The sequence below is a fragment of the Colius striatus genome, chromosome 21 (assembly GCF_028858725.1).
Source record: "Colius striatus isolate bColStr4 chromosome 21, bColStr4.1.hap1, whole genome shotgun sequence".
Lineage (NCBI taxonomy): Eukaryota > Metazoa > Chordata > Aves > Coliiformes > Coliidae > Colius > Colius striatus.
This window is the reverse complement of record NC_084779.1, coordinates 3,490,509-3,518,348: the sequence shown is the minus strand read 5'-3', so window position 1 is coordinate 3,518,348 and position 27,840 is coordinate 3,490,509. Positions and strand designations below refer to the sequence as shown.

At 49.7% G+C, this 27,840-nt stretch overlaps 1 protein-coding gene across 3 annotated transcripts; it reads right to left on the bottom strand.

Moving 5' to 3' along the window:
* DDI2 (DNA damage inducible 1 homolog 2) lies at positions 1 to 27,840 on the bottom strand. 3 transcript variants are annotated; one of them, XM_062012701.1, is made up of 10 exons: positions 27,643 to 27,839; positions 21,991 to 22,120; positions 20,130 to 20,360; positions 16,707 to 16,833; positions 14,575 to 14,702; positions 13,138 to 13,266; positions 12,248 to 12,351; positions 10,998 to 11,187; positions 6,554 to 6,616; positions 6,379 to 6,467 (listed from the first exon to the last, which is right to left on the bottom strand). In XM_062012701.1, the coding sequence occupies exons 1-9, from the start codon at positions 27,778 to 27,780 to the stop codon at positions 6,600 to 6,602; spliced, it is 1,194 nt and encodes a 397-aa protein (XP_061868685.1). In that variant the 5' UTR covers positions 27,781 to 27,839; the 3' UTR covers positions 6,379 to 6,467; positions 6,554 to 6,599. The 3 variants fall into 3 exon arrangements, 2 of the variants coding, with proteins under 2 accessions (XP_061868685.1, XP_061868687.1); XM_062012703.1 differs by lacking the exons at positions 6,379 to 6,467; positions 6,554 to 6,616 and adding an exon at positions 6,633 to 8,725 and having other exon boundaries at positions 27,643 to 27,840; XR_009820176.1 differs by lacking the exons at positions 10,998 to 11,187; positions 12,248 to 12,351; positions 13,138 to 13,266; ... (3 more) ...; positions 21,991 to 22,120; positions 27,643 to 27,839 and adding an exon at positions 1 to 176 and having other exon boundaries at positions 4,168 to 6,467.

The window sequence follows — 27,840 nt, the reverse complement described above, 5'->3', positions numbered from 1 at the left end:
AACATTATCATAAAGTGTTTATTTTCTTTAAATATCAAATTTGTTTTTTAAACATCAATTTTGTTGATAAACAGTCCCCCAATATTAAAAAAAAGGAAAAGAATCAAGTGTGTATTACTTTGGGCAGAACCACGTCCCATTCTCTGATGACACAACCACTCCTCCCTTCAGCCAACCTGCAAGGACAACCACAGTATGTTCAGCCCAGGAGAGTAAATGACACAAATGCAACCAAGCTTTAGGATTCCTGAGTATTGATTCCCTCAAGTTCCTTAAGTGAGTTTGTAAAACTCTTTTTAAGCTAATAAAAAGAAGCATCAGTCAAAGAGTCACCCAAAGCCATCGGGCACTTTGGGATCAGGGACTAAGCCTCGTCTACACGGTGCAGGAAGAAATCTCTTGAAGGTTTCAGAAGGGAATGATGTATGTTGAAACTGACCCCATTTCCCAAGCTGACTTTCAAGAATAGGCAGTCAAAAATACCTCTTGATTTCTCCTCTTTGAATTCTGGGGTAAGGAGTCCAAGTCTGGTGAAGAAACCTCTCGGATCTGCTCTTCCTTTTACTTGTATATTATGAAAGAAAACTTATCTGGAAATTAAGCATTCAAGCAAGTACACTTCAATATTGCTACTTTGGAGGAAAGGAGACAGCAAGAAGGAGACACAAAGACAGAAAGAAGGGAATATGTCTGGGAGGTACAAGGCTAACAGTCCTGGAGACCGGGGTCTATGTAGAGTTGAACAAGGCAGATTGTCAGGATAACGCAGCGTAGCTCAGCTCCAGCTGTAGGTAAACGAGCCAGGGACCATCTCCTGGAAATATTTCCTCCTCATGTCAGAATTATCTGTGCCTAGAAACCTCCAGATATCAATCTTTCACTAAAAATCACCTCTAGAGCCTCGTGTACCAAGACATGCCTTGGGTGAGAGGCTGAGTAAATTCCTTCAGCATCTTTAAGGAAAGGAACACGGCTCTAAACCCAAAGTGAGGTACGTGACTGCAGCGGCTCCAGGAAACACCCAGAAACCTCTGCAGACCCCCAGGGGTCCCCACAGGCACTGGCAGCTGCTTCCAAGTGTTGCTTTATTCTCTATAGATCACTTTGCAGTTGGAGCAGTGATGAATGAGGAAGGGGAAGGGAGTGAAGAGCCTTCCGTTAGGCCAGCGGATGGGACTCCTTGGAAACCCAAACAGCTCTGGCTGTTAACTTTTGGTGTTATCTTTATCCCCTGCTCTAGCCAACAAGCTGTAGGAGTCTGCCATCCCTGCTTAAACAGTATTCCCACTTTGTGGGCCAGGTAAGCACAGAGATCAGTTATGGGATTGCTAAAAGCTGAGCAAAGGATGTGAGCATACAGTGGAGAGGACACACACACACACACATTAGAACAGAAGACAACTTTTAGACAGCATTCACTAAACACATGTCCTATTACATTTTATTTTAACCTTAAACACTCACCACTGCCCCAATTTTCTCCCATCATCAATCTTGCTCCTAAAAAGATTCTTCTCTAACTTAGCAGCACGAAGCCATTCACTCAAAGCAAGGCTCTGACATTCAAGAGATTTAAATCACCAGGCTTGGACCAACTTTGACCAGTATTTCTCAGCTGGGGGAGGGGTCAGGCTTTGTTTCTAGCAGTTCAAAAAGAGTCTACCCAGGAAATTCTAGCACTACTGATAAATGCTTCAGTACAGCTTTGGCTGAAGGGCAGATCTCAAAACTGGTATTTGACAAAGAAAAAAGCTGAGCACTGAAGCAAATTGGCTGATGCTCTAAAGCTTTTACAGTAGAATTCCTCTATATGCAGTCTAAGTAAATGTGGCCAGAAATCTAGAGCCTGTAGCCAAGTGGGTGCAAAGCAGCAGCACTTGGGCTATCAGCTACTGATGCTGGAAACAATACCAAAGGGGTAGAACGTGGAATGGCCAACATCTGATGCTTCAAGAAGCTGGCAGGAGATGAATCTGCAGGCTCAGGGCAAAGATTCAGCTCTTGTGCATCCCAGAGGGCCAACCCCCAGCTGGAATCTGTGCACTGGCTGGGGGCTTGGTCCCAGGACCAACCAGACCCATGATGTGAATCAGGAGCAGAGTTGGCCCTTGAGACTGTGGATGCTCTGGATCTCAGAGCTGGGAGCCTCCTTCTTGCTGCTGCTTTTGAGAGTGAACCAGATGCAGATGGGTCTAAATCTATCTGATATCCTCAGGGCTTTTAAACAGAGATCTGATGATACTGTAACTCCTGTACCAGCCCCAGTGTTGCCCTCAGGATTTAGAATCATAGAGTCATTTTGGTTGGAAAAGACTGGAAGCTGCTGCAGTCCCAGCCTCCCCTCACCCTGCCCAGCCCAGCACTGACCCATGGCCCTCAGCATCTCCCCCAGCTCCCTGGGCAGCCTGGCACAGGGGCTCACACCCCTCTCAGGGAAACAGTTCTGCCTCAGCTCTAATCTCAACCTCTCCTGGGGCAACTGCAGCCCATTTCCTCTTGTCCTGTCATTCCTTACTTAGAAGAGCCCAACCCCCAGCTCCCTGCAGCCTCCTGTCAGGGAGTGTCAGAGAGTGCTGCTGGCTGCCCTCAGCCTCCTCTTCTCCAGGCTCAGCACCCCCATTCCCTCAGCCCCTCCCCAGCCCCTTGTGCTCCAGCCCCTTCCCCAGCTCTGTGCCCGGCTCTGGCCACGCTGCAGCCCCTCAGTGTTTTCCTTACAGTGACAATTCACTGATTTCAGGAGCTTATTCCAAGGAGAACATTAAGAAACATTTCAGCAGGGGTAACTGCCTACCTGCCTAGTAAAGATCATAAAGCTGTAGTCTTGCTTTAGTAACTCATTCTGAACAGAGCCTCAGTTGAATTGCTTGATGCTGCTGTGGCAAGGAGCTCTCAAAGAGGCAAGCACTGCTTCCCACACAGGCACAGCGCAAGGCCTGCTGCTGGCACCACAAGCAGTGGGACACCCACTAAAGGTTTCTGGAAGCCTCAGCCCCAGCTGGTGCCTTCACAGCTCACACAAAAGCTCCACTGGATACACAGAGGAAGGCCTGAAGGATGTCCTGGCTGCCCAAGGATCTAAGGAACCTGACAACCACCACTCACTGACATCACAAACTGGGGCAAGTTCACAGATGAATCCAAATTTGTGTCGTTTTGCAATGCCACCCTGCATGAAAAAGAACCTTGCACACACACAGGCAAATCTGCTAAGAGGGGAAAACAAACCCCCAGGAACACAGGCCTGAGACAATGGGAACAAACAACAAAAGCCACGAACAAAACCACGTTTCCAGCCGACCCATCACCGACCCATCACTTCAGGCTTGGCTCAAAGCAGAATGTTCCAGATGAGCCACTTCTGAGAGTTGTGAGTGAGACTAAGTTCCTACTTCAAACGTGGCCTCATGTTTCACTCATGTTTTCCTTCCCCCAGAGCTTCCTAGAGCACAGCCTTGGCGAGTCCCCACCGCCTGGGCTGCTCACTGGGGACTTCCCAGAAGGCCGTGATGGTTCTTGTGCAGAAGCCACATCAGCACATTTGCTTCCTAAAGCCTACTGGGGAGCCCTTTGCTCTGTGAGAAGTATTTTATCAGCACCCCACCAGCCACCCTGGGCTTCCTGCAGTTTGCTGCTCCACAGCTGACAGGATGATCGTCCCCAAACATCCACATAGACCAGCACAAAGCAGAGTTCTTCCTTCTCCTGACCAACACTCCTGCTCGGTGTACACACAGTGCATCCACTGACAGTTCACCCTTCCCCAGGCATGGGGGGGGGACTATGAGCCATAACACACAGTTGGTTTGGTAAAACAATTTCAGCATTGAGGTTTTTTTGCCTTCAAGTGGTTGAGCTTCTTTCTTTTTCTATGGGGGAACATGATGTGGGCAAGGCTAGACAAAAACCAATGTCACATAGTCCTATTCCCCCCTCCCATCTGGGGTTAACACCAGCACACCTTCAAAGAAGTTAAAACATAGCACCAAATTCTATCCCTTCCCTTCTTCTATCCCCACATCATAAACTTGAACACATTGACCCAAGAGCTTAAAAAGGGTTTGGCAAAAATAGGCACCGACCCTCCCCGTGCACACACCCCCCTGTGCTCCCACAGCCTCCCTCCAGCTTGCCTTCCACAGCTTCCCACACCTGGGGGCATCGACATACCTTCAGCAGCTGCCTTAACAAGCTTCCAGCAGCGTCACAGACATCAGGTTACAAAGCACAGGAGAGCTAAACCAAATCCACCTCCCAGTCTGCTTTGCCTGGGACAGGGTGGCCACATGAATGGCTTCTGCTTTTTTTACTGGTTAACACTGGAGTTTATTCTATCATGGTGCAGTTAAATCCAAGCATTCATCTGAATCCAGTGTGCACCATGAAAAGCTTGTTCTGTCCACACAAGCCTAGGATGATTTCTGTTAGAAGGCCAAATCTAATGAGTGAAACAGAAGAGACAAGTTACTTTGGCTGCAAAGGATTAAAACCCCTCCAGTCTGGCTCAACATTCTGCTTGTAGGTTATGGTGTAACATGGTGCTGTGTCCTTTGAAAGACAGCCCAGTCAGCTACCTCTTGGTTGTTATGTAGGAACAACGATACTCTTGGCTAGCAAAATGAGAAGGGCAAGGTCTGTGTTTCCATCTGCTTGTTCCAAAGCCTCCAGAGCTTCCTGTGTGGTAAAACCAGCGCTGAGGATGCGATGGACAGCAGCTGTGGGGAAAGGAGGTGGTGAAGGAGCACCATGGGGAAGTCCTGTGGAGACAGCTGGTGGGCTCAGCAGTGGCTCCTCACACCCACCCAATGGCCGTGGGTCTTCAGGAGCAGAACTGCTGCTTCTCCCAGGGGCTCCTGTGAAGAGGCTCTGATTAGCCCCAGGTGCATCTTCATCCAAAGCAGGAGCAGAGGAAACAGGTGTGTTTTGCTCTGAAATCAGACCACTTGGACTCTGACAACCTCCTGCCCAAACTTCTGTCTGCTCAGAGCTCTGTTGCTGGTCAGATGTTGCTGCAGAATTCACCACAAGCAAATCACTCTTACCTGAAGACTTCTGAATCTCTAAAGCACCTTCTCCAGGAGCAGACTGCATGGCACTGACAGGCCCAGTGCTCAGCTTTGCCACAGCAGAATCACGAGGCTGTTTCCCCTCACAAGGCTGTTGGTTCCCCTCTGCCCTTCCACCTTCAGACCTCACCTCACAGAAAGAACAACTCTGTTCCTGGCTGGCTGGATCTGAACCTTTCTGCTCATCTCCTGAAAGCCTTTTCTGCTGTGCTGCTGGCTCTCTGTCAACCACTGCAAGCGGAGAGGTTTCTTCAGAGGCAAGGATTGTACCTTCTCCTTTGCGACTGATAACCAAGAGTTTGTGAAGCTCCTTCAAAGCTGATGCCAGAGAGAAACACGGCTCTTCTGAAGGTCTAACTGGATCCACATCCAGCTGATGGATGCTGGAGGGGGAAGAGCTGTCTTCAGCCACCAAATCAGACAATTTGTCACACTTTGCAGGAGTTTCACCAGTACTTTTAGACTGTGGGGTGTCACCAGTGGAAAGCAGAGCACTCGAGGAGGATGCACACTTCAGCAACTCCACCTCCATGGAAAAAGCAGCTGAGTTCTGGTCAGATACACTTCTTTCACTTGCTGAGCTGTGCCCTTCAGCTATGGATTGCTCAATCACATCTGTTTCCATGAAGGTTTCCATGTGCACACAGCTGTGGGATGCTGACATGTGGATACTCCCTTTCACATGGGAAAGACCTGCTTCCTCCTGGCCATCTCCTCTCCTTTCTGTAGGAGGATTTGCTGGCTGGCTGGCTTCTTCCACAACAGGCTTCTCAACCCCATCACCATGGCAAGGAGGTTCTGGGGCAGTTGTCTCAGTTTGTTCTTCCAGATGTTCCTTTTCTGGTTCTTTGCATGTCTGATGGTCTGTGGGAAGCTGATGCTTTTGCTCCTGCTCTGCAGACAGACAGACATCTTGATTTTGCCCGTGTTTGGCAGCAGTGTCAGTCAAACTTTTTGCTTCCAACAGATGTCCCTCACACTGGTTTTGTTCTTTAGCATTACATTCCTGTAGACTGTCAGCAGCAGATGTTTCTCTGAGTGTCTTCTGTGAAAGGCAAGTTGGATTGCAACAGGTTCCCTCCCCTGCCTGGGGAGAAGGGTCCTTATTTGCCAAGGAAGCATTATTGGAAAGATGCTGTAACAAGAGAGGGTGTTCTTTTTCTGGGGTTATCTGGCAACCAGTTGAAGACTCAAAAGACTTGGCAGCTCTGGGATCAATGGGCTCTGTGAGGCTGGACTTGGATGAACAGATTGAAGCACGGGCAGAGACAGAACGATCAAGTAACTGATTTGTGGGATTACAGATCTTGGAATTTAGTCCTGAAGACTGGACTGGATTTTGAAACCCATCAGGAGCTGGTAATGAGGGCATTTCCAGTGAGGTAGTTTCTTTGTCACTATTCTCTAATAGAAGATAGAAAGAAAGTGGTTAAGGACACAGGAGAACCACTGCAGTGGCAAAAAACTTACAAACCAATGGCTATAAATACCTGGTCTGTGGCCCACTCCAGCTGCAGCAAACACACACTACATGCATCAAGGCTTCTGACGTTCTGTTTGGATTAGGAAACAAACACACCAAGCTTGTGTTAGCACTCAGAGCACACCACATGCATGGTTCTAGCCACTGCTCCCCTCCCAAGCGGCCAGCATGGCAGTGTGCAGGCAGCAGGAGTTCTGCCTGGGAAATTCCTTATGTCAGCTCAAAGAGAACCTTGTTGGAGGTCATTTTAAAGGCTGTTCTGTACTACCTGTGCTGCAGTGGTCTGTAGGAGATACACCATGCTTGATAACATCCAGCACAAGTCTAGCACAGTGCTGGTTTGTCCTCTGTGTGGCTGGAGATATTTAGGAGGCAGGTTTCAGGGCAATGAAAACTGAGAGGGCATCACAATTCTTGGGCTGTACTCCAAGAACTGATGGCTAATTGCATCCCAGGAAGGAGCAGGTGAGCAAACAGCAGCTTGCTGCAAAAGGGAAATGTAAAGATTGTAGGGAGAAAGGCAGAAATGCCCCAAAGGAACTACTGCCTGAGGCTGGGGAGAGCAAAGCAGAGCAAGAGAGAGCCAGAAGTCAAACCTGTGTTTGATTTCTCCACACAGAGAAAGGATTAAGTTCAGGTCAGTAGCACCAAACACTGGCTTTAGTCATCAGAAGAGATTAAATAAGTGAATTTCTCTTGCTAATAGTCCCATCTTGCTGATGTACCAGCTCTCATGCTCTCACAACACCAACATGACCTTTGCTGTAAGAGTGGCTGTTCTGCCATCGAAGCTCTACTCTGTCCAGGGTCAGATATCCAGTGTTTGGGCTGCCTGACTTGTTGCATTAGTTCCCTTTCCCTTCCCAGAGGCCTCCAAACTCAGTGGTCTTAAGTACATACCACTGTTATAGCTGAAGTCTTTCTCCTTTTACAGATCCCCAGGGACAGATAACCTGGCCCATGTACAGCCAGGATTTCCTTTCAGTTCCACACCATGGAAGAGATCTGCCTGTTTTCACCTCAGCTCTTTGTTTATCCTGTTACACTGAGCTGGTGCCCTACATGCTGTGATACCACACCTCTGACTGATACACTTTGATGTAAAACACAGCAGCTACTGCACAGAACAATCCTTTCTGCTGGCTGCACATCTGGTCTTAATTCAACCACAACAACCTGGCAACACCAGAGGGTGAAAAAACCAAACCTTGCAGGTTTTCAGACCATTCATCAGGTAGCAAAGGGGCTGGTGACACAAGATATGGATGAAAACTAGAGGGATCTTTGTGTTTCCACAGTAGGATTATGTTGATGCTCTCTGCTCCCAAGCCAGTCCTTTGGCAAGGAAGCAGAGCTGCCTTTTGATGCAGTGGTTTGGTAATAAGGGTCTCATCAGCCAAACACATTAGGGACTTGCAGTCATTTAGACAGTGGAAGCAGCTGGTATTCTGCCAAGCACTTCTCAGAATCATCCTTCCAAGACTGTCATCCTCCTCCCTTGGTGTCTCCAGGAGCTGAATCCCATCCCCACCAAGGACATTGATCCAGCTAACACCTGGAACAAACTCTTCTCCACAAAGTGCATCATCAATTGCTCTCTATATCCAGAAAAGCCTGAGTGGCAGTGCCTTTCCTTACACTGAGGCTGTCTACATATAAAGCTGTATGGTTGGTAAATTATCTGCACTATCTTTCCTCCAAAGGCACCTGTAGTTTTGCTGCCAGGTTTGCAATTCCTCCATAACCACCAGAGTTTCCCAGAGGTGATGGCAAACACTGTGTACTGGCAGAAAAGGAAACTCAGAGACAAGTAAAGGATGTAGATGATGGTAAAACACAGCAGGACTCCACCACCACCTCAGCTGCCTTGCCCCAGGTGTTGAAACACCAGTGTGTCAGCTGACAGGAATCCTGAGGCTCGCTCAAGTGAGCTTTGGGGGATTAAATAAAGCTCAAGGATAATCCAGGTGCATCCCAACTGAGAACTTTAATAGCCTCCAGAGGTATGCAGCGATTTCTGTCGTACCAGCTACCAAAGGGCATCACAAGTTCAAGTTGGTATGACAGAACACAGGCCTTGCAGGGAGCTGAGCTTCCTTGGTCCTGCATTATGTTCTCTCCCTCTCCATTTTCCTGTTCTTCCACGTGCTTTTTGCTGGTACCATCTAGCAGCAGTCAGCTTTGGAAGAGAAGAAGAGGGTATCTATTAATATTCTGACATCTTAGGATACAACCAAGAAATGCCTGTGGGCCAGAGGCTTGTCATATGTCTAAGACAGAGGCAATCTAAACAAGAGCTGCCTTAGTTTTGCAGATTGGGGCTCTACAGGCATCAGGTGAGTAAACAACATGGATTTTCTGTTCTCATAAATCCTTCACATTCCTTTGGGGCTCAGCATCACTGCAGAATGGCAGACTGCTGAGTGGTCTGAGCAAAGCCAGGGTTCTTAGAACTGTCTTGGTACATAAGCAGCTTGGATTTGAGTCATTTGAAGCCCTTTTGCATTGGAAAGCACTGGGCTGGAATGCTTTCATCATGAAGACTCATTGGGCCAAGAGGTTTGGTTTTGATTTTGACCTTTTCAGCACAGGACTAAGTGAAAACAATGTCTGCAAAGTCTCATCACAGATGGAGAGATATTGCAAAAACCAACACAGGGGCACAATTCTCACGGGAAGAAACCCCCAAAACAACCGACATTTACATCTGCACATTTCCTGTGCCAGGTCATGTGAAGAGACACGAGCTCAAACCACCCAGTCTCGACCTCCAGCACTGTAGAAACTCCACAGAGGCCAAGGCCAAATCTACATTTGCCTTTCTCTCTACTTGCTGCAACTTCAGAGGATGACAGAATGGTGGGGGGTGGAAGGGACCTTAAAGATCATCCAGTCCAACTCCCCTGCCAAAGCAGCTCCCACCTAGATCAGCTCACACAGGAAGGTGTCCAGGTGGGTTTTGAAGCCCTCCAGAGAAGGAGCCTCCACACCCTCCCTGGGAGGAGCTATTAACTTCAGGTAATAAGCATTCAAATTTGGCTTTATAAGTCAGACATGCAAACCATTTCTTGCTCATTTGTCAAAGCCAGCCCTTCCTCTCCAGGTTTTTATATTCTTAGGATGGAAGAAAATTGGGTGAGAAAGAACCTGTAAGTGCAGTCCCCTAAGTGCAAACAAGTTTGCTGTTTGCAGGAAAGCCACTCTATGGACTATCAAGCAGTAACAGGGAAGTGTTAAAGAAACATTTCAGTGCCTTGCAACTTGTTTTTGTAATTCTGTGTATGTATACACACATACAGAGATAAAGCATATGGTTCAACCTGGTTATTGCACATCCGTGTTCAACATGAGCACACTAATGCCTTAAAGCAGCAATAAAAAAGCTGAAGAAATCAACTTTTATCAGCTTAAACGTGACCCAACAAAGAGTTTTCCACATGTGTAGGAAGCAGAATCTTACTGTGTGCTTCTAGAGGAAAAAAAATGAGCAATACAGCCCAAAAGCCTCAATAAAACACCTACATCAAATGTTATCTATGCAAGTTCTGGGAGAGGCCCGGGGTGAGTTATTCACAGCTTCACTGTAACAGCAGGGGAAAAAGGAATGAAGCTTTCCTTTAATCAAAAGCATATCCTGAAGTTTGAGTTTCAGAGAGTTTAGCTCACAGCTCAGCTTCCAGCTATTCTGGAATCTCCCCTCTGTTAAATGTTGCAGGTACCAAAACCCTCCCCAGCCCAGGCAGCCTGCTTTTGTGCAGCTTATGGATTCCAGGGGCACAGGGAACCAACAGGCAGGATGGAAATCCTCTTTGCAGGTCACATTGAAGGCTCATGATAGACATCAGGGTGTGAATTCAGCTGCTGCTTTTGCAATTTGGAGCAATGGTAATCTTCAGCAAGAGAAGCAATTCCCTTCCCAGGGCACAGACACCACTGGATGGAGAAAATACTGAAATGGCCACTACTCCTAATAGTTGTCATAAACCTCTGTCCTGAGATTTGTAATTCCAGCTCCTCTGCTTTGATATGCTGCACCTGTTAAGGACAGGCTCTGCAGAGGCCTCCCCAAAGCTGTTCAGGTACCACAGAGCTGAACCACATCCCCAGTGGGCACTACAACTTGAGCCAGGTGAATCGGTGCAGAGACAACCATTGATCTCCACACCTTCCAAAGCCAAAAAACCAGAGTGGGAAGGAAGCTGCAAAGAGAGGACAAATCAAACAGCAAGCACTCCTCAATACCTTCATGCAGACAGATTTTGCTGTACAGAAAGGAAGAGAGAAGTGCAGTTAGAGGCTACAAGCAAGAAAAGTCCTTTTTCTCCACCATTTACTCGCTGATGCTAGGAGCTGATCTCCTAGGAGCTCAGAAGGGGCACTGCTGACAATATCTTACACACAGCAAAGAAACATGATGCAGATTAACATTTTGATTGGAATCTTCCTGGTACCTGCTTCCTCTACAGATTTCTGTATTGCTTCTGCCAGCTCCTGGTCTGCAATCTCCTCGGGCCGCAGGTCTTCCCGCCCGGCCCCGTACGCCAGCCGGGCACACTCGGGCAGCTCGCCCTCGGGCAGGAAGGTGGTCTGAGAGCCAGTGGTGCCAATCACTAGCACGTTCTTCTTGAGATCAATGGAACACTGAAAGAGAGAAGAGACATTAGGGCCTGTGTAAGAGTCAGGTCTCAGAGAAGGAGAAACTGGGTGCAACAGTCCATTTCATAGATTCACAGCATGGTGGGGGTTGGAAGGGCCCTGCAGAGCTCATCCAGCCCAACCCCCTGCTCAAGTAGGTTCCCCTGGCTCAGGGGGCACAGGAATGTGTCCAGGTGGGGTTGGAAACCTCCTGAGAAGGAGCCTCCACACCCTCCCTGGGCAGCCTGGGCCAGGGCTCCCTCACCTCAGCACCAAAGGACTTTCTCCTTCTGTGCCAGTGGAACTTGTTGTGTTCCAGCTTCTGTCCATCACCCCTTGTGCTGGCACTGGAGACAACAGAAAAATGTGTCACCCCACCCTCCTGACACCCACCCTTTAGGTACTGGGGGCCCCCTCAGTCTCCTCCAGGCTGAACAGCCCCAGGGCTGCAGCCTTTCTTCCTCACACACATGTTCCAGCCCCTCAGCATCTTGCTGGCCCTGCACTGGCCTCTCTCCAGCAGTTCCCTGTCTCTCTGCAGCTGGGGAGCCCAGCACTGGCCACAGGACTCCAGATGAGGCCTCAGCAGGGCAGAGCAGAGGGGCAGCACAACCTCCCTGGCCCTGCTGCCCACAAACTCCTTGCTGCCCCCAGGATGCCACTGGCCCCTTGCCCACGAGGGCATTTTTCTGGCTCATGTTTTAGTTCATTACCCACCAGAACTCCCAGGTCCTTCTTCCTGTTTCCAATGGGAACTGCTCAGAGCAGCTATGTAAAGTGGGCCAAGAGCAGCAGCTATACAGCAAAGGGCTCCCTATGACTCAATTTATACTAAGTCATTGCACTGGAAAGCCCTGAGCATCTCTGATAAGAGCAAAATACCTCAGGGAGCAGGTAGACATGCTATAGCTACCCAAGATGTACATAGCATGTGTAACTTCTTCCATAACTTACTGGAAGGTAATCCACCAGCAAGTCTCCCCAGAAAAACCTGAAGAAGCTGACAGGAAAGGCATTTATGTTGCAATTAACTTGGAAGAGCTGTTAAAAAAGAAGGTTTTGATACCTGATGTCTCTTCAGCATATCCAGTCCCAGCAGCATGTCCATGGGCTGCTCTTCAAGGATTGAGAAGGAGCACGCCAGGAAATCCCCTTCAATCTGGACCTGAGCTGAAATGCAAGGGAGAGATGGTACCACCCAGCAAAGGCAGAGCAAGACATCTACATCCTGCTCTTCCATTTCCTGGGAAAGGTCTGCACAAACCTGCTGGGCAAATCTGAAAGCAGAGCTCTCACATCCTGATTTGGTTACAGGAAGCCTAAGCCCTGGACAAGCCTCAGGGACAGCAGCTCTGCCTCAGTCTCAAGAAGCTGGAATTCTTGTTGAATTGTTATTATTTGAATTATTTGCCAAGCTGACCTGCTCTAGAGCCTGAGGTACTGCTTATGTAACCCTCTGAGCTCCAGAAGCTGCATACCACTCCTGACAACACAAGCCTAAGAAGCAACAACAGTGAAAAGACTCAATTTTTCAGGCAATAAGGACAACCCCATGTAGAAAACACTGACAACCTTCCCTTGCCAAAGGAATACGAAACACTGCCCTGTACCAGAGTCCTTCCTGAGCACCTCACACTGCCCAACAGTCCCACCCCAAGCAGGAAAGATCCCACTATTTGACATTAGCCCTGTGGATTCCACCCAAAGCAAACACATGCTCTCTGTCTGCAGGAGCAGAGGATTCCCTCACCTGAAACACTCCAGGAAATGAATCCCATTTAAAAAGCATTCCAGGAGACAGGAGACAAACACACACACACTGCAGATGCACTTGCACTTGACTCTTCCAGAGTTTCTAACAACTACAGCATTAAACCAGACACTCCTCTGTGCCAAGACTGTAGGAAATGCAGTCAAAGTGCTACTAAAGCTGCCTCCAACAATGGCAGCACTTACCTAAGTGCACTCTGCCAATGATTTTCTGTGTGCCCACGCCTTTGGCGATGCCGGCCCACCGCCGATCCACCAGCCTCATGATGTTGCACCTTTCAGCACAAGCTTGGCTCATGATGGTCATCTGGGCACCTACCAGCAACAGAGTTCAGGTTGAATCCTAACAGCTCAAAGACAAATTCTCTCCTGGAAAGGTTTTAAGATCTTGCACTCAGCAGCTGGGAAACCAACCTGTCTGCATCAGGCAACTGCATTAGGGCATCACAGCTTCCTGCAGAGCACACTGCCTGGAACTGATTGCACACACACACTGAGCAGCACTGACAGGAAAGTACTGCAGGACTGGAATAACCCCAAGTACTTTCCCTTAAAGGCTGTGGAGAGGAAGCACAGCAGTAAAGACAAGTCGGGAGGAACAATCCCATGCACCAGGAGAGGCTGGGGGTGACCTGCTGGAGAGCAGCTCCAGGACAGAGACCTGGCAGTGCTGGGGGAGAACAAACTCAACATGAACAACAATGTGCCCTCGTGGGCAAGGGGCCAGTGGCAGCCTGGGGGCAGCAAGGACAGTGTGGGCAGCAGGGCCAGGGAGGTTGTGCTGCCCCTCTGCTCTGCCCTGCTGAGGCCTCAGCTGGAGTCCTGTGGCCAGTTCTGGGCTCCCCAGCTGCAGAGAGACAGGGAGCTGCTGCAGAGGGGCCAGTGCAGGGCCAGCAAGATGCTGAGGGGCTGGAACATGTGTGTGAGGAGGAAAGGCTGCAGCCCTGGGGCTGTTCAGCCTGGAGGAGAGAAGCCTGAGCTCCAGGGGATCTCATTAATAGTGATACCTAACTAAAGGCTGAGTGTTAAGAGGATGAAGCCAGTTTTGTTCTGTGGGAGCCAGTGACAGGACAAAGAGCACGAGCTGCTCCACTCAAACACAGGGAGAAAGTCCTTTGGTGCTGAGGTGAGGGAGCCCTGGCCCAGGCTGCCCAGGGAGGGTGTGGAGGCTCCTTCTCAGGAGGTTTCCAACCCCACTTGGACACGTTCCTGTGCCCCCTGAGCCAGGAGAACCTGCTTTAGCAGGGGTTTGGGCTGGAGGAGCTCTGCAGGGCCCTTCCAACCCCCACCATGCCGTGATTCTGTGAAATCCCTGCCCTGCTCTGTAAAATGAGATGACACACACATGTAGCAGTGACCTTTCTGGCACTGCAGCCCAGAAATTCTCACAGGAGCCTGGATCTGGGGTGTCCGAGCCCTCACATGCTCTGCTTCTCCCAGCAGTTTGCTCTGTTTGCTTTAAGCAGTGCCCAGGCTGCTCTCAGGTTTTCATTTGATGCTTCAGAACATTGCAATTCAGTGCTTTATTATGAATTTTGGGGCAAAACTTCTGGAGTGTTTACTGTCCCCCCCAGTGTGGGAAAGGAGAATGTGGAGAAAGGCACGAGAAAGGAGGCAACTCACCTGAGTCAACAAAGGCTTTCACTGGATGGCCGTTGACTTTGCAGTTAATATACAGCATCACCACCTGCCCAAAACTCTCAGGGGCCTCTTCCATGGCTATTGTCATATTTTCTTCAATGTTTTGTTGCCTGAATTTGATGAAGAGAAGAAAAAAATAATCAGACTTTCCATCAAGCAAACCTTACAAGCATCCCTCTGGCTTCCACACAGACCTGTGGCCACATCTCCTACAGCTCACCTTAGAAACAGTGTGTTTAAGCCACAACAAAGACTGCTTCCTTGGCTGAGCAAAAGCTTCTAACAGAGGGGTTGCTAGTAATGATCTTGGCTTAATCCAGAGACCCCAAGTTGCAACCCAGCAGTTATGGAGACTGCTCTTCTCAACACTTTGTCTAACCCACACTGCAACTCCTGCTGAGCTTCTGTCTGAACAGAAACCTGGCACCACAGAGTTAACCTGGAGAGCTTGTGAGTGAAAAACCTGTGTATTTATTAGTCACTCTAAAATAAAGAGCTGAGGGTACACAATGAAGATGTTGCCAGTAGCTACAACACTGGAATCCCACACAGCAGCTGAACATGAAAATGCTCCAACGTTTCCCTGGCATCTCTCCTTTTCCAGGCATAGGAAGGGAGAGAGGGGAGCAGAACAGCAGTGACAACACCACTGTGAGCACAAATCCTTGGTTGCAAATTGCAGTCTACAGAATAAATGCTCTTGAAGAAGCCCATGACAGCCCCTACAGTAATCCTGGATGTGATGGGTATCTGTAGCAACTGCATCCAAAATAGCTTTAGCTAGCAAAAAGGGAAAAGAGCTTCCAATTTGGATGCCATTTCACTTTTCATCCTTAGTAAAGGAAAGCCTCAAGCTCCACTCTTATCCATCTTCTGGACTGTGGTAGCCTTCCCACAGGATGGGTAACCATGATTTCTCGGTGAGGGAGGAAAATGGCTGACAGCATCTGAGACCTGGCTTGTTCAGGAGATAAAGCAGCCTGGTACCCTACTGCCAGCCTATCCTGCTTCACACACCTCTGAAACAGCCACACATTGTCCTGTCTGGCATTATTCGAGCTTAGATTGGATATTAGATGGTTAATCTTCAATTTTCTTGTCAAATCTCTTATTTTGTTTTCTCTGTGCTTGACACTTTCTCCCCTTGAAGTGCAGAGATGTGTCTAAAAAAAACCCCAAATGATGTTTGGAGCAGCTTCCAATCCATCCTGGGCAAAGCACATCTAATTAAGTGCATCTAATTAAAAGAGGGGTGAAATCTAGAGACTGCTAGGTGCCCAGAATGTTCCCTAACAACTGACCAGCCCTGGCCACAGCACCTCAATCTGTCCCCTCACCTACAGAGGAAGGAAAGTGTTCCTGTGCCACTGAGCAATATCTTGCTCTCTACAGATGTTTCTGTGCATTGCCAAGCTCAGCTTCATCCAGCGCCAACATCTTCAAAGGACTTTTGGTTATGATCAGCTATGAAGCTCTATGACAAACACACTTTATTGGGGGGAAAAAAAAAACCCACCAGTCCTGTTCTGACTCAAGGATTTATCACTCCATTTAAGAAATCAACCCTCAGCCCAAAACAATTACATTTAGAAGATGAGCAGAACATGTACCTACAGAACACCTGACAGCAGTCATGGCTAGAGTCTGGAATCAGCCAGAGATACAAAGCAATCAGCAGCACACAAAACCAAACCTCAAAGGCAGCTAGGAGAAGTGACACCATGTTGCTGTGCAGAGAGTTCAGCAGAGACTAACATATGCCCAGCTCTCTGCTTCAAAACACGCCCCAGGCACCCAAGAGCCACCTCCCAAGAGGATCTTGGCTAAGAGCTTTCCTCAAAGGCTCCTATTTCAGAGTAGATCAGCTTAGACAGCTCTGGGACACTTCACACATGGCCACCAGTGCTGCCACCTCATGATCTTCACTCAATTGGATACAATTCCCCAGATCCCAACCCTCCCATGTGCAAAGGTGGCTCGGAGCATCGTCCTGCAAGCAAACGTGTGTCTTAAGGCAGAGTCTAAACACACTCTTCGCACCACAGATGGAAGCTGCCTGTGGAAAGAAGTGCCCTGGAGACCTCCAAAGCCTCCATGCAACTTTGGTTTGCTACCTGATGTCTTCTTCTATTTTGGCCTGTGCCTCAAGATCAAAAGGGTCAGCTGAATAGAGTCGGATCCTCTCCTGCTCCCGCCGGGCTCGGTCTTGCTGTTGCTCCAGCAACACTCTGGTGAATTTCTCTGCAGTAACAGGAGGATACAGAAATGCTTTTTACTGGAAATTATTCTTACAAATCAAGTTCTGGCACAGCAAACTCATCTTTTTCTGCCAACACGCACTCAGGGGTAGGTTCAGCAGCACATGCAAACTTGGGAACCCCCTGAGATCCAAACCAACTGGTCAGAGCTCTTTGTCCTTGTGTCTGCTATCCAAACTCAGCACAACCAAACTTAACTCCCTTGCACATATTTATATGAAAGAAAAAAGGAAAAACCCATGAAGACAATATTTAAAACAAAGAGCTGCAAATGAAACAGGAATCTCTTCTATTGCAGCAAGAATTGCCTACATAATGCTCAAAAAAACCCCAACTCAGCTGCAAAAGCAGCAGATAAATGAGACCCAAAGCAGATATCAGGACTGCAGAGCATAATTGGAATGAGAAGGCTCAAGAGAGACAAGGAACTGTTGGACAGAGGCCAGTGCAGGGCTCCCAAGATGCTGAGGGGACTGGAGCATCTTTATCAGGAGGAAAGGCTGCAGGTCCAGCCTGGAGAAGGCTGAGGGAAGATTCTATCAGTGTTGATCAATGTCTAAAAGGTGAGTGTAAGGAGGATGGGGTTGGTCTTTCTTCTGTGGTGACCAGTTATGGGACAAGCAGTAATGGGCATAATTTGGAACATAACAAGTTGCACTTAAACAAAAGGAGAAGCTCCTTTGGTGCTGAGGTGAGGAAGCCCTGGCCCAGGCTGCCCAGGGAGGGTGTGGAGGCTCCTTCTCAGGAGGTTTCCAACCCCACCTGGACACGTTCCTGTGCCCCCTGAGCCAGGGGAACCTGCTTGAGCAGGGGCTGGGACTGGATGAGCTCTGCAGGGCCCTTCCAACCCCCACCATGCTGGGATTCTGTAAGTGCATGTCTATTTTGAGGAAGAGTCAGAGCCAGAAGTGCAGTTCCCTAGCTCTCAGTAAGATGGCCCATCTACAACAACAGCTTGCAAAAATCCATCGTGTTTTACATTCAACAATCCCTGGTAAAGTAACAGCCTGTAGATTCAGCAAAGAGCAAAAGCAGAATTGTAAGCCAGAAAAAGGCTAACAACAGAACTTCAAAAACCCAAGCAACACAGCCAGAAACACCAGGATCCCTGAAGCTGAATGCCTACCACTGAAACTAAGAGGTTCCCAGCAGGATAATCGCTTCACAAGGTCTAGCCACATGCTTGAAGAACAGGGGTTTTACATCTCTGCTTTTTGGATGGCCTCTGGCTATTTTTTACTACTTGGAAGCAACCATGTACATTCCCAAAAGGACTTGGCAATAAATGAAGATCTGTAAACACAGAAGGTTGTGGGTTTGCATCCAGAAACACAGTTGTCATGAAGCAGCTCTCTGGCTCAAAGGCTGCTACAGGTTCAGGAGGGCATTGGGGATGTTTACTTGCTTGTTTGGTGGGTTTTTTTTAAATCAGGCTTCACACAGCACATATCAGCATATATTTGGGCAACAGAGCCAGAGCTGAAGTGGATCTGTGCCCAGATACCAACAGGAGCTGTATCAAGCAATGAGGGCATAACCAGATCAAACCACTTCCTTCTGACAGTCCACTGCAGCGATTTTGGGACTAAAAAGGCACATCTGAGTCAAAGTTTAACAGGCACAAGACAAGACAGATCAGCAGATGAGCCAGTTCTGAACGTCTGAAGCTTCACCTCTCATTTTCTGTGCCAAGAGCAGCATGTCTTGTCAAGGTAAAGGGAGAAACTCCTGCACTACAGATGCTGCACTCACAAGAGTTGTGAAGAGGCTCAAGAGAATAAAGGACGTGGTTTTAACCCTGGATATGCCCTAAAGTTGTAATTAAAAGAATGAAACATGCTGACAATATCCACACAAGTTCCCTTCCAGCTTCCTCTGACAGAGAGAAATCACTAGGAGGCAACCTTGAATGTGGAAAAACAAATGTCCTGCTGGAAGACTTCATTTTGCCAAACACCACAGGTTTTGTTTCCCTACTACATGTCCTGGGGAGGTTCAGAAGCACATCTGCTGAAGCCCAAAACATCACTCTGTGTCTGAAAGGATACTAGAGTTCAAAGCTGTCAACACATGAACAATGAAGGACCAACACCAGCAATTCACCTGCAGAGGAAGTGAAGGACACAGTGCTAGGTTTCAACTGTGCCCAAAATATATGAATGCTTTTGAGATCAACTACACCACGTTTTACTATTCCTATTGAAAAAGCCCCCTAAAGAGACTATTTGCTTGTTCCTTCTCTTCTCCCTTTCTGACATCCTCTTCTACAGCAGCCAGCTATTACAGACAGAGCTCTATGGCTTATTGCTCTCTCCTGAGGACTCAGTGGGCTCTGGGATGGAGTCTTTGCATACAAATTGTGAACTCAGCATCTTGTCTTCACAACAACTCAACATATCTGTGCATCTGATATTTACAAGTAGGGGACTGAGTTTGTTAAAGCCAAGCAAGACAAAAAGTCTCAACTTGCCAGAAAAGGTCTTGTTAGAAGGAGAGGAACTCTGCCTTGAGTAGTCCCAACTGGTGCCTTTTATCACCACCACAGAATCCCAGCATGGTGGGGGTTGAAAGGGACCTCTAGAAATATTCTAGTCCAAACTCCATGCTACAGCAGGTTCCCCTGGCTCAGGGGGCACAGGAATGTGTCCAGGTGGGGTTGGAAACCTCCTGAGAAGGAGCCTCCACACCCTCCCTGGGCAGCCTGGGCCAGGGCTCCCTCACCTCAGCACCAAAGGACTTTGTCTTCCAGTGGAACTTGTTGTGTTCCAGTTAATGTTCATCACCCCTTGTTCTGTCACTGGAGACAGCAGAAAAAAGTGCTGCCTCATCCTTCTGACAGCCACTTCTGAACACTTGTGTTGATGAGGTTACCCCTGAGCTCAGGCTTCTCCTCTCCAGGCTGAACAGCCCCAGGGCTGCAGCCTTTCCTCCTCACACACATGTTCCAGCCCCTCAGCATCTTGCTGGCCCTGCACTGGCCTCTCTCCAGCAGTTCCCTGTCTCTCTGCAGCTGGGAAGCCCAGAGCTGGCCACAGGACTCCAGATAAGGCCTCAGCAGGGCAGAGCAGAGGGGGAGCAGAACCTCCTGTGACCTGCTGCCCACACTCTCCTTGCTGCCCCCAGGATGCCACTGGCCTTCTTGAATCAATCAATGAGTCACCACCAATGTCATCACGAGCTGGCAGCGAACATCCCAGTAGTTAACACCCTGTGGTTGCCTTTTATTAGAACTGAGCTCAGATTTAAACCCCTCTCCTGCAGATTCAAACCCCCACTTACCCAGGTCTCCGCTGAGCAAAGCCTCAGCCAAGGGCGGGTTGCGCTCCTTGAGCAGCGAGAGCTCGTGGGGATTGGCCAGCAGCATCTCCCGCAGCAGGGCTGGGTTGTCCAACCCCTGAGGGAACGAAGGTGCTTCGGGAGGAGACGGACGAGGACGCTGTGCTGGTGCCTGGTGCTGCTGAGTGGATGTGCCAGGGACAGCAATGCTGCTGAAGTCTATCCTGGGTAGACCTTGATGGGGAAAAAAAGAGGTGAGAGGTGTTGGTGCTGTGTGTTGACAATGCTGCCTGAAAAACAGAGTGGGAAAACTGGTGGTGAGACAGAAAAGTGCCCTTGTGGGCAAGGGGCCAGTGGCAGCCTGGGGGCAGCAAGGAGAGTGGGGGCAGCAGGGCCAGGGAGGTTGTGCTGCCCCTCTGCTCTGCCCTGCTGAGGCCTCAGCTGGAGTCCTGTGGCCAGTGCTGGGCTCCCCAGCTGCAGAGAGACAGGGAACTGCTGGAGAGAGGCCAGTGCAGGGCCAGCAAGATGCTGAGGGGCTGGAATATGTGTGTGAGGAGGAAAGGCTTCGGGCCCTGGGGCTGTTCAGCCTGGAAAAGAGAAGCCTGAGGGGGAACCTCATCAACATTTTAAGAACCTAAAGGGTGAGTGTCAAGAGGATGGGGTGATGCTTTTTCCATAGTGTCCATGACAAGGGGTAATGGGCACAAGCTGGAACACAACAAGTTCCACTGGAACATGGGAGGAGAAAGTCCTTTGGTGCTGAGGTGAGGGAGCCCTGGCCCAGGCTGCCCAGGGAGGGTGTGGAGGCTCCTTCTCAGGAGGTTTCCAACCCCACCTGGACACGTTCCTGTGCCCCCTGAGCCAGGGGAACCTGCTTTAGCATGGAGTTTGGACTGGATTATTTCTAGAGGTCCCTTTCAACCCCCACCATGCTGGGATTCTGTGAGACAGATGAGCTGCTCTTAATGCTGCAGTATTAGACAGGATGCCCTGAACAGCAGCTCATGTTAGAGGCACAGCCACGTGCTCAGGTTACTGGGTTAGGAATGCCAGCATGGATTTATGTAACTTGCCCAGCCTTCTATCTGGCCCATTTTTTATCCCCTGAAATGCACTTACTGAATCACAGACTAGTTATTTCCAGTGTCACAAATGTAAATACTACACAGAGGGATCACCAGGTTAATCCCAGTGTCTCTAAGGCACTGCTGAATCTCTTAGATTAAAAGGAAAAAGAAAAGCAAAGGGGGAAAAAAAACAACCCCAAACCAGTGTTCTAGCTCTGCATTGCAGGTGCCCATCCTCCAGCTGAGGCAGGAGGAAGACCTCGAGCAACGGTCCCACGCCCTTCACAGACACTGGTATCCTCTTTTGCAGTGATATTGTATGGGAGGATTTGTGAGGAATTGCTGCAGAAGGAAGGAGGGAACCAGCACTTGTGTGACAATTCACACAGAATCCCAGAATGGTGGGATTGGAAGGGCCCTGCAGAGCTCATCCAGCCCAACTCCCTGCTAAAGCAGGTTCCCCTGGCTCAGGGGGCACAGGAACGTGTCCAGGTGGGGTTGGAAACCTCCTGAGAAGGAGCCTCCACACCCTCCCTGGGCAGCCTGGGCCAGCACACACACCTTTACCAAAAACCCCTTCCTCACTTCCTCTATATTTTCCCAAAGCTATGATATTTGCTCCCTTGGAACTCCAAAAACCACATTCATGAATTGACCACCCCTTCAGCTAACTTCAGAAGCCCCTCAGCTCATCCCCACTGCCCTCCCCTCACAGTGTGTTTTCCCTAGCCAGGTGGTTGATGAACACAGAATTTTTTGCAGGCTGTGAGCCAAAGGCAGCACAAACCCCTTCTCACCTGGGAATCGGATGGAGGGCCGTGGCTCCACAGCTTCTTTCTGTCTCAGAATCACCACGTCTCCATCTTTCAAGCCGTAGGAGGCCAAAGATCGGTTGTTGTCAGTCAGGGGCCGCTCGGCATACACGATCTGCATGGAGAGAAGTGTGATGAAAACCTCACGTGACAAAGTAGCTTCCAGCTTGCTTTTTAGCTTTACTTTGGGGTGGGTTTTATTGTTCTTTAGGAAAATGTTCTGGACCCGTCTGAGCAGGGGAGGTGTGCAATTGTCACAGCAGCTCAGATACAGACAGATCCTGACAAGGAAGAGGTTGGGCACTGACCCAGAGCTGCTCTCACCATCACAGAGAAAGGCTGATCTCTCCTCATTAGAGGCCAAGATTTTCCAAGGAAAGCAAGCTTACACCACAGCCACACATTGCCACAATCCACTCTCTGCAATTACACAAGCCATGGCAGTCTTCTTCAGCGTTATCACTCCCCAAGTCAGTCCCTCTTGACCACAGACTGACTGCACACATGCAGGCAGTGTCAATCAGGATGGATCCATGGATGATCTGGGCCAATATCTATGATCTCTGCATTCTCCCACACCACACTTCTCCAGAATAACCAGTTTTACAGGGATCTCCATGATTAGCTCAATGATTTCAATGGTGTAACTCTTACCCAGACACCACTCCCAAGCCTGAAATCAGCCCATGCTGGGGGAATAACTCCCTTTCACTATAAAGCATGAAGTCTCATGGTTTTCTACTATGGTAATCTGATTTAACAAGGGGTCTGCAGATTAAACATGAAACCATATTGAGATAAAAGGAATAATCACCATGGGAACCTTTCTATTACCATGACACCTGTAAATCCCACAGATGTCCTACGTGAGAAGGAAGCAAGAAAAACACAATAAAGATGTGGTTTATAAGAACAAAAAGTTATCAGAAACAGTATCTGTGAAAGGTTAAGGTTTCTGTGCCCTCATCAGAGTGCAAGGAGAGGAGGCAGACAACAGCCTCCTACTCCTGGCAAGAGACCAAAGAACTCAGCACAAACCCCTCAGGCACACGATGGAATTTCACATTTACCACTTTGTGTTGCAAGACCACATCTGTCTGGGTCTGCAAATGGATAGTTCAGCAAGAACAGGTCTGCCACAGGTCAGGACTGGCAGAGCTGTGTGGGAGAAGGTTTGCAGGCCTGGTGTGGACAGGCTATGGGTTTACTTGATGTTACCCCAAGCAACATGTTCAAAAGATCCAAAAAACCCATCCCAATTCCTAAGCATTTTAATGTCTGCAAGGCACTACCCAAGGTGCCAAGAAAAGGCAAGAGAGAAAAGGCCAAAAATCACTATGACATAGAATAATTTTGGTTGGAAAAGCCCTTGAAGCTGCTGCAGTCCCAGTCCTCCCCTCACCCTGCCCAGCCCAGCACTGACCCACAGCCTCAGCACCTCAGCCCCACGGCTTTGGGATCCCTCCAGGGCTGGGCACTCCCCCAGCTCCCTGGGCAGCCTGGCACAGGGGCTGACACCCCTCTCAGGGAAACAGTTCTGCCTCAGCACCAGCCTCAGCCTCCCCTGGGGCAGCTGCAGCCCATTTGCCCTTGTCCTGTCATTCATGGCTGGGGAGCAGAGCCTGACCCCCAGCTCCCTGCAGCCTCCTGTCAGGGAGTGTCAGAGAGTGCTGCTGGCTCTCCTCAGCCTCTTCTTCTCCAGGCTCAACACCCCCATTCCCTCAGCCCCTCCCCAACACCCTTGTGCTCCAGCTCCTTTCCCAGCTCCAGCCCCTCAGTGTCCCTGTGGCAGTGAGTGAGGGGCCCAGCACTGACACAGCCCTGGATCTGCAGCCTCCCCAGGGCCCAGCACAGGGGACAATCCCTGCCCTGCTCCTGCTGCCACCCCACTGCTGATACACCAATCAGAGCCACAAGAAACAGAGAAACACACATGATTAAAAACAAGCACCAGCTTCCTACTCAGTCATTACCAACACACCTCAAGCACTTCAGCAGTGTGGCAGCACACTGAGTCCCTTCCAAAGCAAACATGGGGCTGTCTGTAAAGCTCTATTTACACTCTGATGGCTGGGGAGATAATTAAGGTTGGTTTGAGCTGGGAGAGTCCCAGCGCATCCTCTCACGTTACCACACGCCTCCCGCCTGACTCAGTCACGCCGCTGCCCGCAGAGGAAGCCAAGCTGGTGATAAATCCCAGCTGCCCAGCTCAAATGGCGCTTTCCCTGCACAGGCACACTGGAACTGATGAGTTAAATCAGTTTAAGTGAGGTCTTTACCTCTGTCATCTTGCTGGGATTGGATTTAGGAATTAGGCACCAGACACTCGCTCTCCATCCATTAGCACTGTGGCTTAATAGGCTTTTGGCCCATTCCACTCGTCTGTTCAAACCAGCTGATTGCATTTTGCTCTGTTTTCATGGGCTGGATTGTAGCATGTTTTTGTAAGCTAGCTAGGTACTGGGCACAGGCTCTTCTGGAGGGGACTCTAGCAGTGACACAGGCACTAATACAGTTGGATGTTGTGTGATGCCACAAGGTGAAATCTCCTTAGAGAGCAAGGAACCCTGACTGAGAGCATTAGGTGTGACCAGTGAGCATCAGTCAGCCCCAGAACCCGTTAAACCTTCCTTTGCACAGCCAGAAACAGGAGATTCACAGCAAGCAGAGAAAGAGATATGAAGGAACTCACAGAATCACAGGATCTTAAGGGTTGGAAGAGACCTGGAAAGCTCACTCAGTGCAACTCCCAGAGCAGCACCACCCAGAGCAGGGCAAACAGGGACTCATCCAGCTGGGTTGGAATGGCTCCAGAGAAGGAGCCTCCACAGCCCATCTGGGCAGCCCCTGCCAGGGCTCCCTCACCTCAACAGGGAACAAATTCTGCCTTGTGTTGCTTTGGAAGCTCTTCTGTTCCAGCTTGTGCCCATTGCCCCTTGTCCTGTCATTGGCATCACTGAGCACAGCCTGGCTCCAGCCTCCTCACACCCACCCTTGATGCATCTGTAACATGACTGAGCTCACCCCTCAGTCTCTTCTCCAAGCTGCAGAGCCCCAGCTCCCTCAGCCTTTCATCACAAGGCAGATGCTCCACTCCAGCATCTCTGTGGCCCTGCACTGAACTCTCTCCAGCACAGGGCCACAGAACTCTCTCCCTGTCCTTCTTGAACCAAGAGGCCCAGAACTGGACACAATATTCCAGATGTGGTCTCACCAGGGCAGGAAATCAAAGGTGCTGCCAGAAAAACACAGTCCACAAAAAATAAAGACTCTCCAAAAAAACCACAACTACTTCCCATCTCCTCACCCAGCTCCTCTTATCACCACCAGACACCAGCAGCCATCCCTGTTATCTCACACCTCCCTCCCCACTAGCTTTGGTGACCTCATAGCCCTCCTCCCTGCTCACCCCAAACAGCAGCACCCGGGATTAATTGCACAAAGAGTTGAAAATAAGCCTGGGATGAACCTTCCTCCACTCAGAGCTGTGGTTTACTCCACCCTGGACAACTCTGGCTGTTAAACCCATCCTCTTTTGTGCTGATGTGACACCTTTAATGCAACATATACAACTCAGTTATGACAAAACAGCAGTAAACCACCCAGTCTGGTCCAAGGAATGCTGTCTGTTTGTGAAGGATGGTTTAAACATGCAAAAACCTGCTATGCCATAGGCTGCTTCACCACTAACTTGCATTTTGGTCACTTTCTCCTCACTGAAAGGTCCCTCAAAACACTTCACAAACACTGCGTGGAAACAGGGGGTAGAGGAACAACAAATATCCAGCTGAAAATGGGAGAAAACAGAAATGCACCCATGCTTGGTGGTGGGGTTTAAAAAAACCCTCCTAAAACACAGACAACAGAAGAAATCATAGAGACATAGAGTCATCTGGGCTGGAAGAGACCTTTGAGATCATTGAGTCCAGCCTTTGTCCTTTCAGGTAGTTGTAGAGAGTGAGAAGGTCTCCCCTGAGCCTTCTTTTCTCCAGGTTCAACAGCCCCAGATCCCTCAGCCCTTCCTCATCTGAGACGTGCTCCAAATCCTTTCCTAGCTTGGTAGCAGCCTCTGGATCCTCTCCAACACCTCCATGTCCTTCTTGTAGAGAGAGGCCCCAAACTGGACACATATGAAGGAAGATGATTGATAAAGGGCAAGTGGGTGAGCAGAAGGAAAGCAGAGGTAGCAACAAAACCCACAGTGCTGATCCCTGGGAGCTGTGGCTGAGGAAAATCCTCACAATTCCACAGCAGCTGAACTGCAAAAGAAGGGAACTCCCAGGAAAATATGAACAGCAAAGTCTGTGACCCATCATTACCTTAAAATAGACCCTAAAATAGACCCTGAGCTGTCAGAGGACAGTGACAAGGAGGAAAACAGCAGTGGGTTTACACTCTATGTGCAAGGAGACACTGAAGCCACTGTGTGCCCAGAGTCAGAGAATCATTTTGGTTGGAAAAGCTCTTTAAAGTCTTGGACCCCCAGCCAAGACTCCCCTCACTCTGCCAAGCCCACACTAACCCATGGCCCTCAGCACCTCAGCTTTGCAATAGCTCCAGGGATGGAGGTTGCCCCTCTCACCAGCCCCAAACTTGGATGCTTTGCTGGTGAGCGTGACACATATATGGGGGAAAGTTTGGTGGGTTTTCCCTTTCCATGTACCAAAAATCAAGAGGTTTTCCCCTAAAGAAGAATCTACCTCACCTTGAATTTCTGCTCTGGCTTTAGGAACCACTTCCCTCCTCAAACTCAACCTCCCACCCCAAGATAAAAGGCTTGACAAAAGCCCAGGTTAAAGCAAAACGCCACAGCAAGGAAAGGAACCGCCATCACCCTGTCCAGCAACAGCTCACCCTGCTGATAGACAAAAGAAATCACACCAAGAAACCCTATGAAGAAGCAGGACCGAACCCAAACTGGTGAGTAAAGCCGGGACAGACGGAGCAGAGCCACCCCCACACCTCATGTTTTGGCACACTCGCTACAAGCCAGTCCTGAATCTGGGCTGCAGGAGGATCTGGGAGGAGTTGGGCAGATGTATAGTCTGACCCCTACACCTGCAGGGAAACGACAAAAACGGGGAGGGAAAAGCCTCAATCTGCCCTTTCTGCTCCAGATCCGGGTGGGAATTTGATTTGATACGATAAATAAACCCTTTTCTGAACATTTCGGCCTTGTTCCCTGGGGTTTGAGGAGATCGTGAGCAATCACCTTCCTCACTCTCTGTCTGCCCGTCCTGTCCCTCCAAATCCTTCCTTATTGAAACACCAAATTTCTCTGAAAACTCACTAACAACCCTTCCCCGCACCCCCTTCAGCTCCACTGAGGGAGGAGACTGAGCATTTCCCACAGGGACCCCGGTAAGAGATCGAGTCATTATGGATCCAGAGTCCTTTCTCCAGGGGAACAGAAAGGTTTTAATGGGGGGAAGGACGCGTTTCTCCCCCAAAAACCCGAAAGATCAGCGCGGGGAGGGACTTCTCCACCATCCCCACCCGAAACAACCCCCGAACTCCGGGATCCGCGCCGAGGGCCCAAAGGGGACACAACGCAGCCCTCAGGGCCCCAACCCCGGGCAGCGGGAGGGTAACGACCGGGCCGTCCCCCGGCCCTCAGCGCGGCGGGCAGGGCCTCACCTGGCTCTCGGCAGCCGGGATCCCGGATTCGAGCTCGCAGAGCGCTCGGAAGTTTTGCAGTTCGAAGTCGGCGTCCACCTGAAGGGAGAAGGTGAGCTCGCTGCGGTCGCGGCGCAGGCAGAACACGGTGAGCAGCATGGCCGCCCGCCGCTCCCTCACCCGCCCCGGCCCCGCGACAACCGCCGCGGCCGCCAAGCG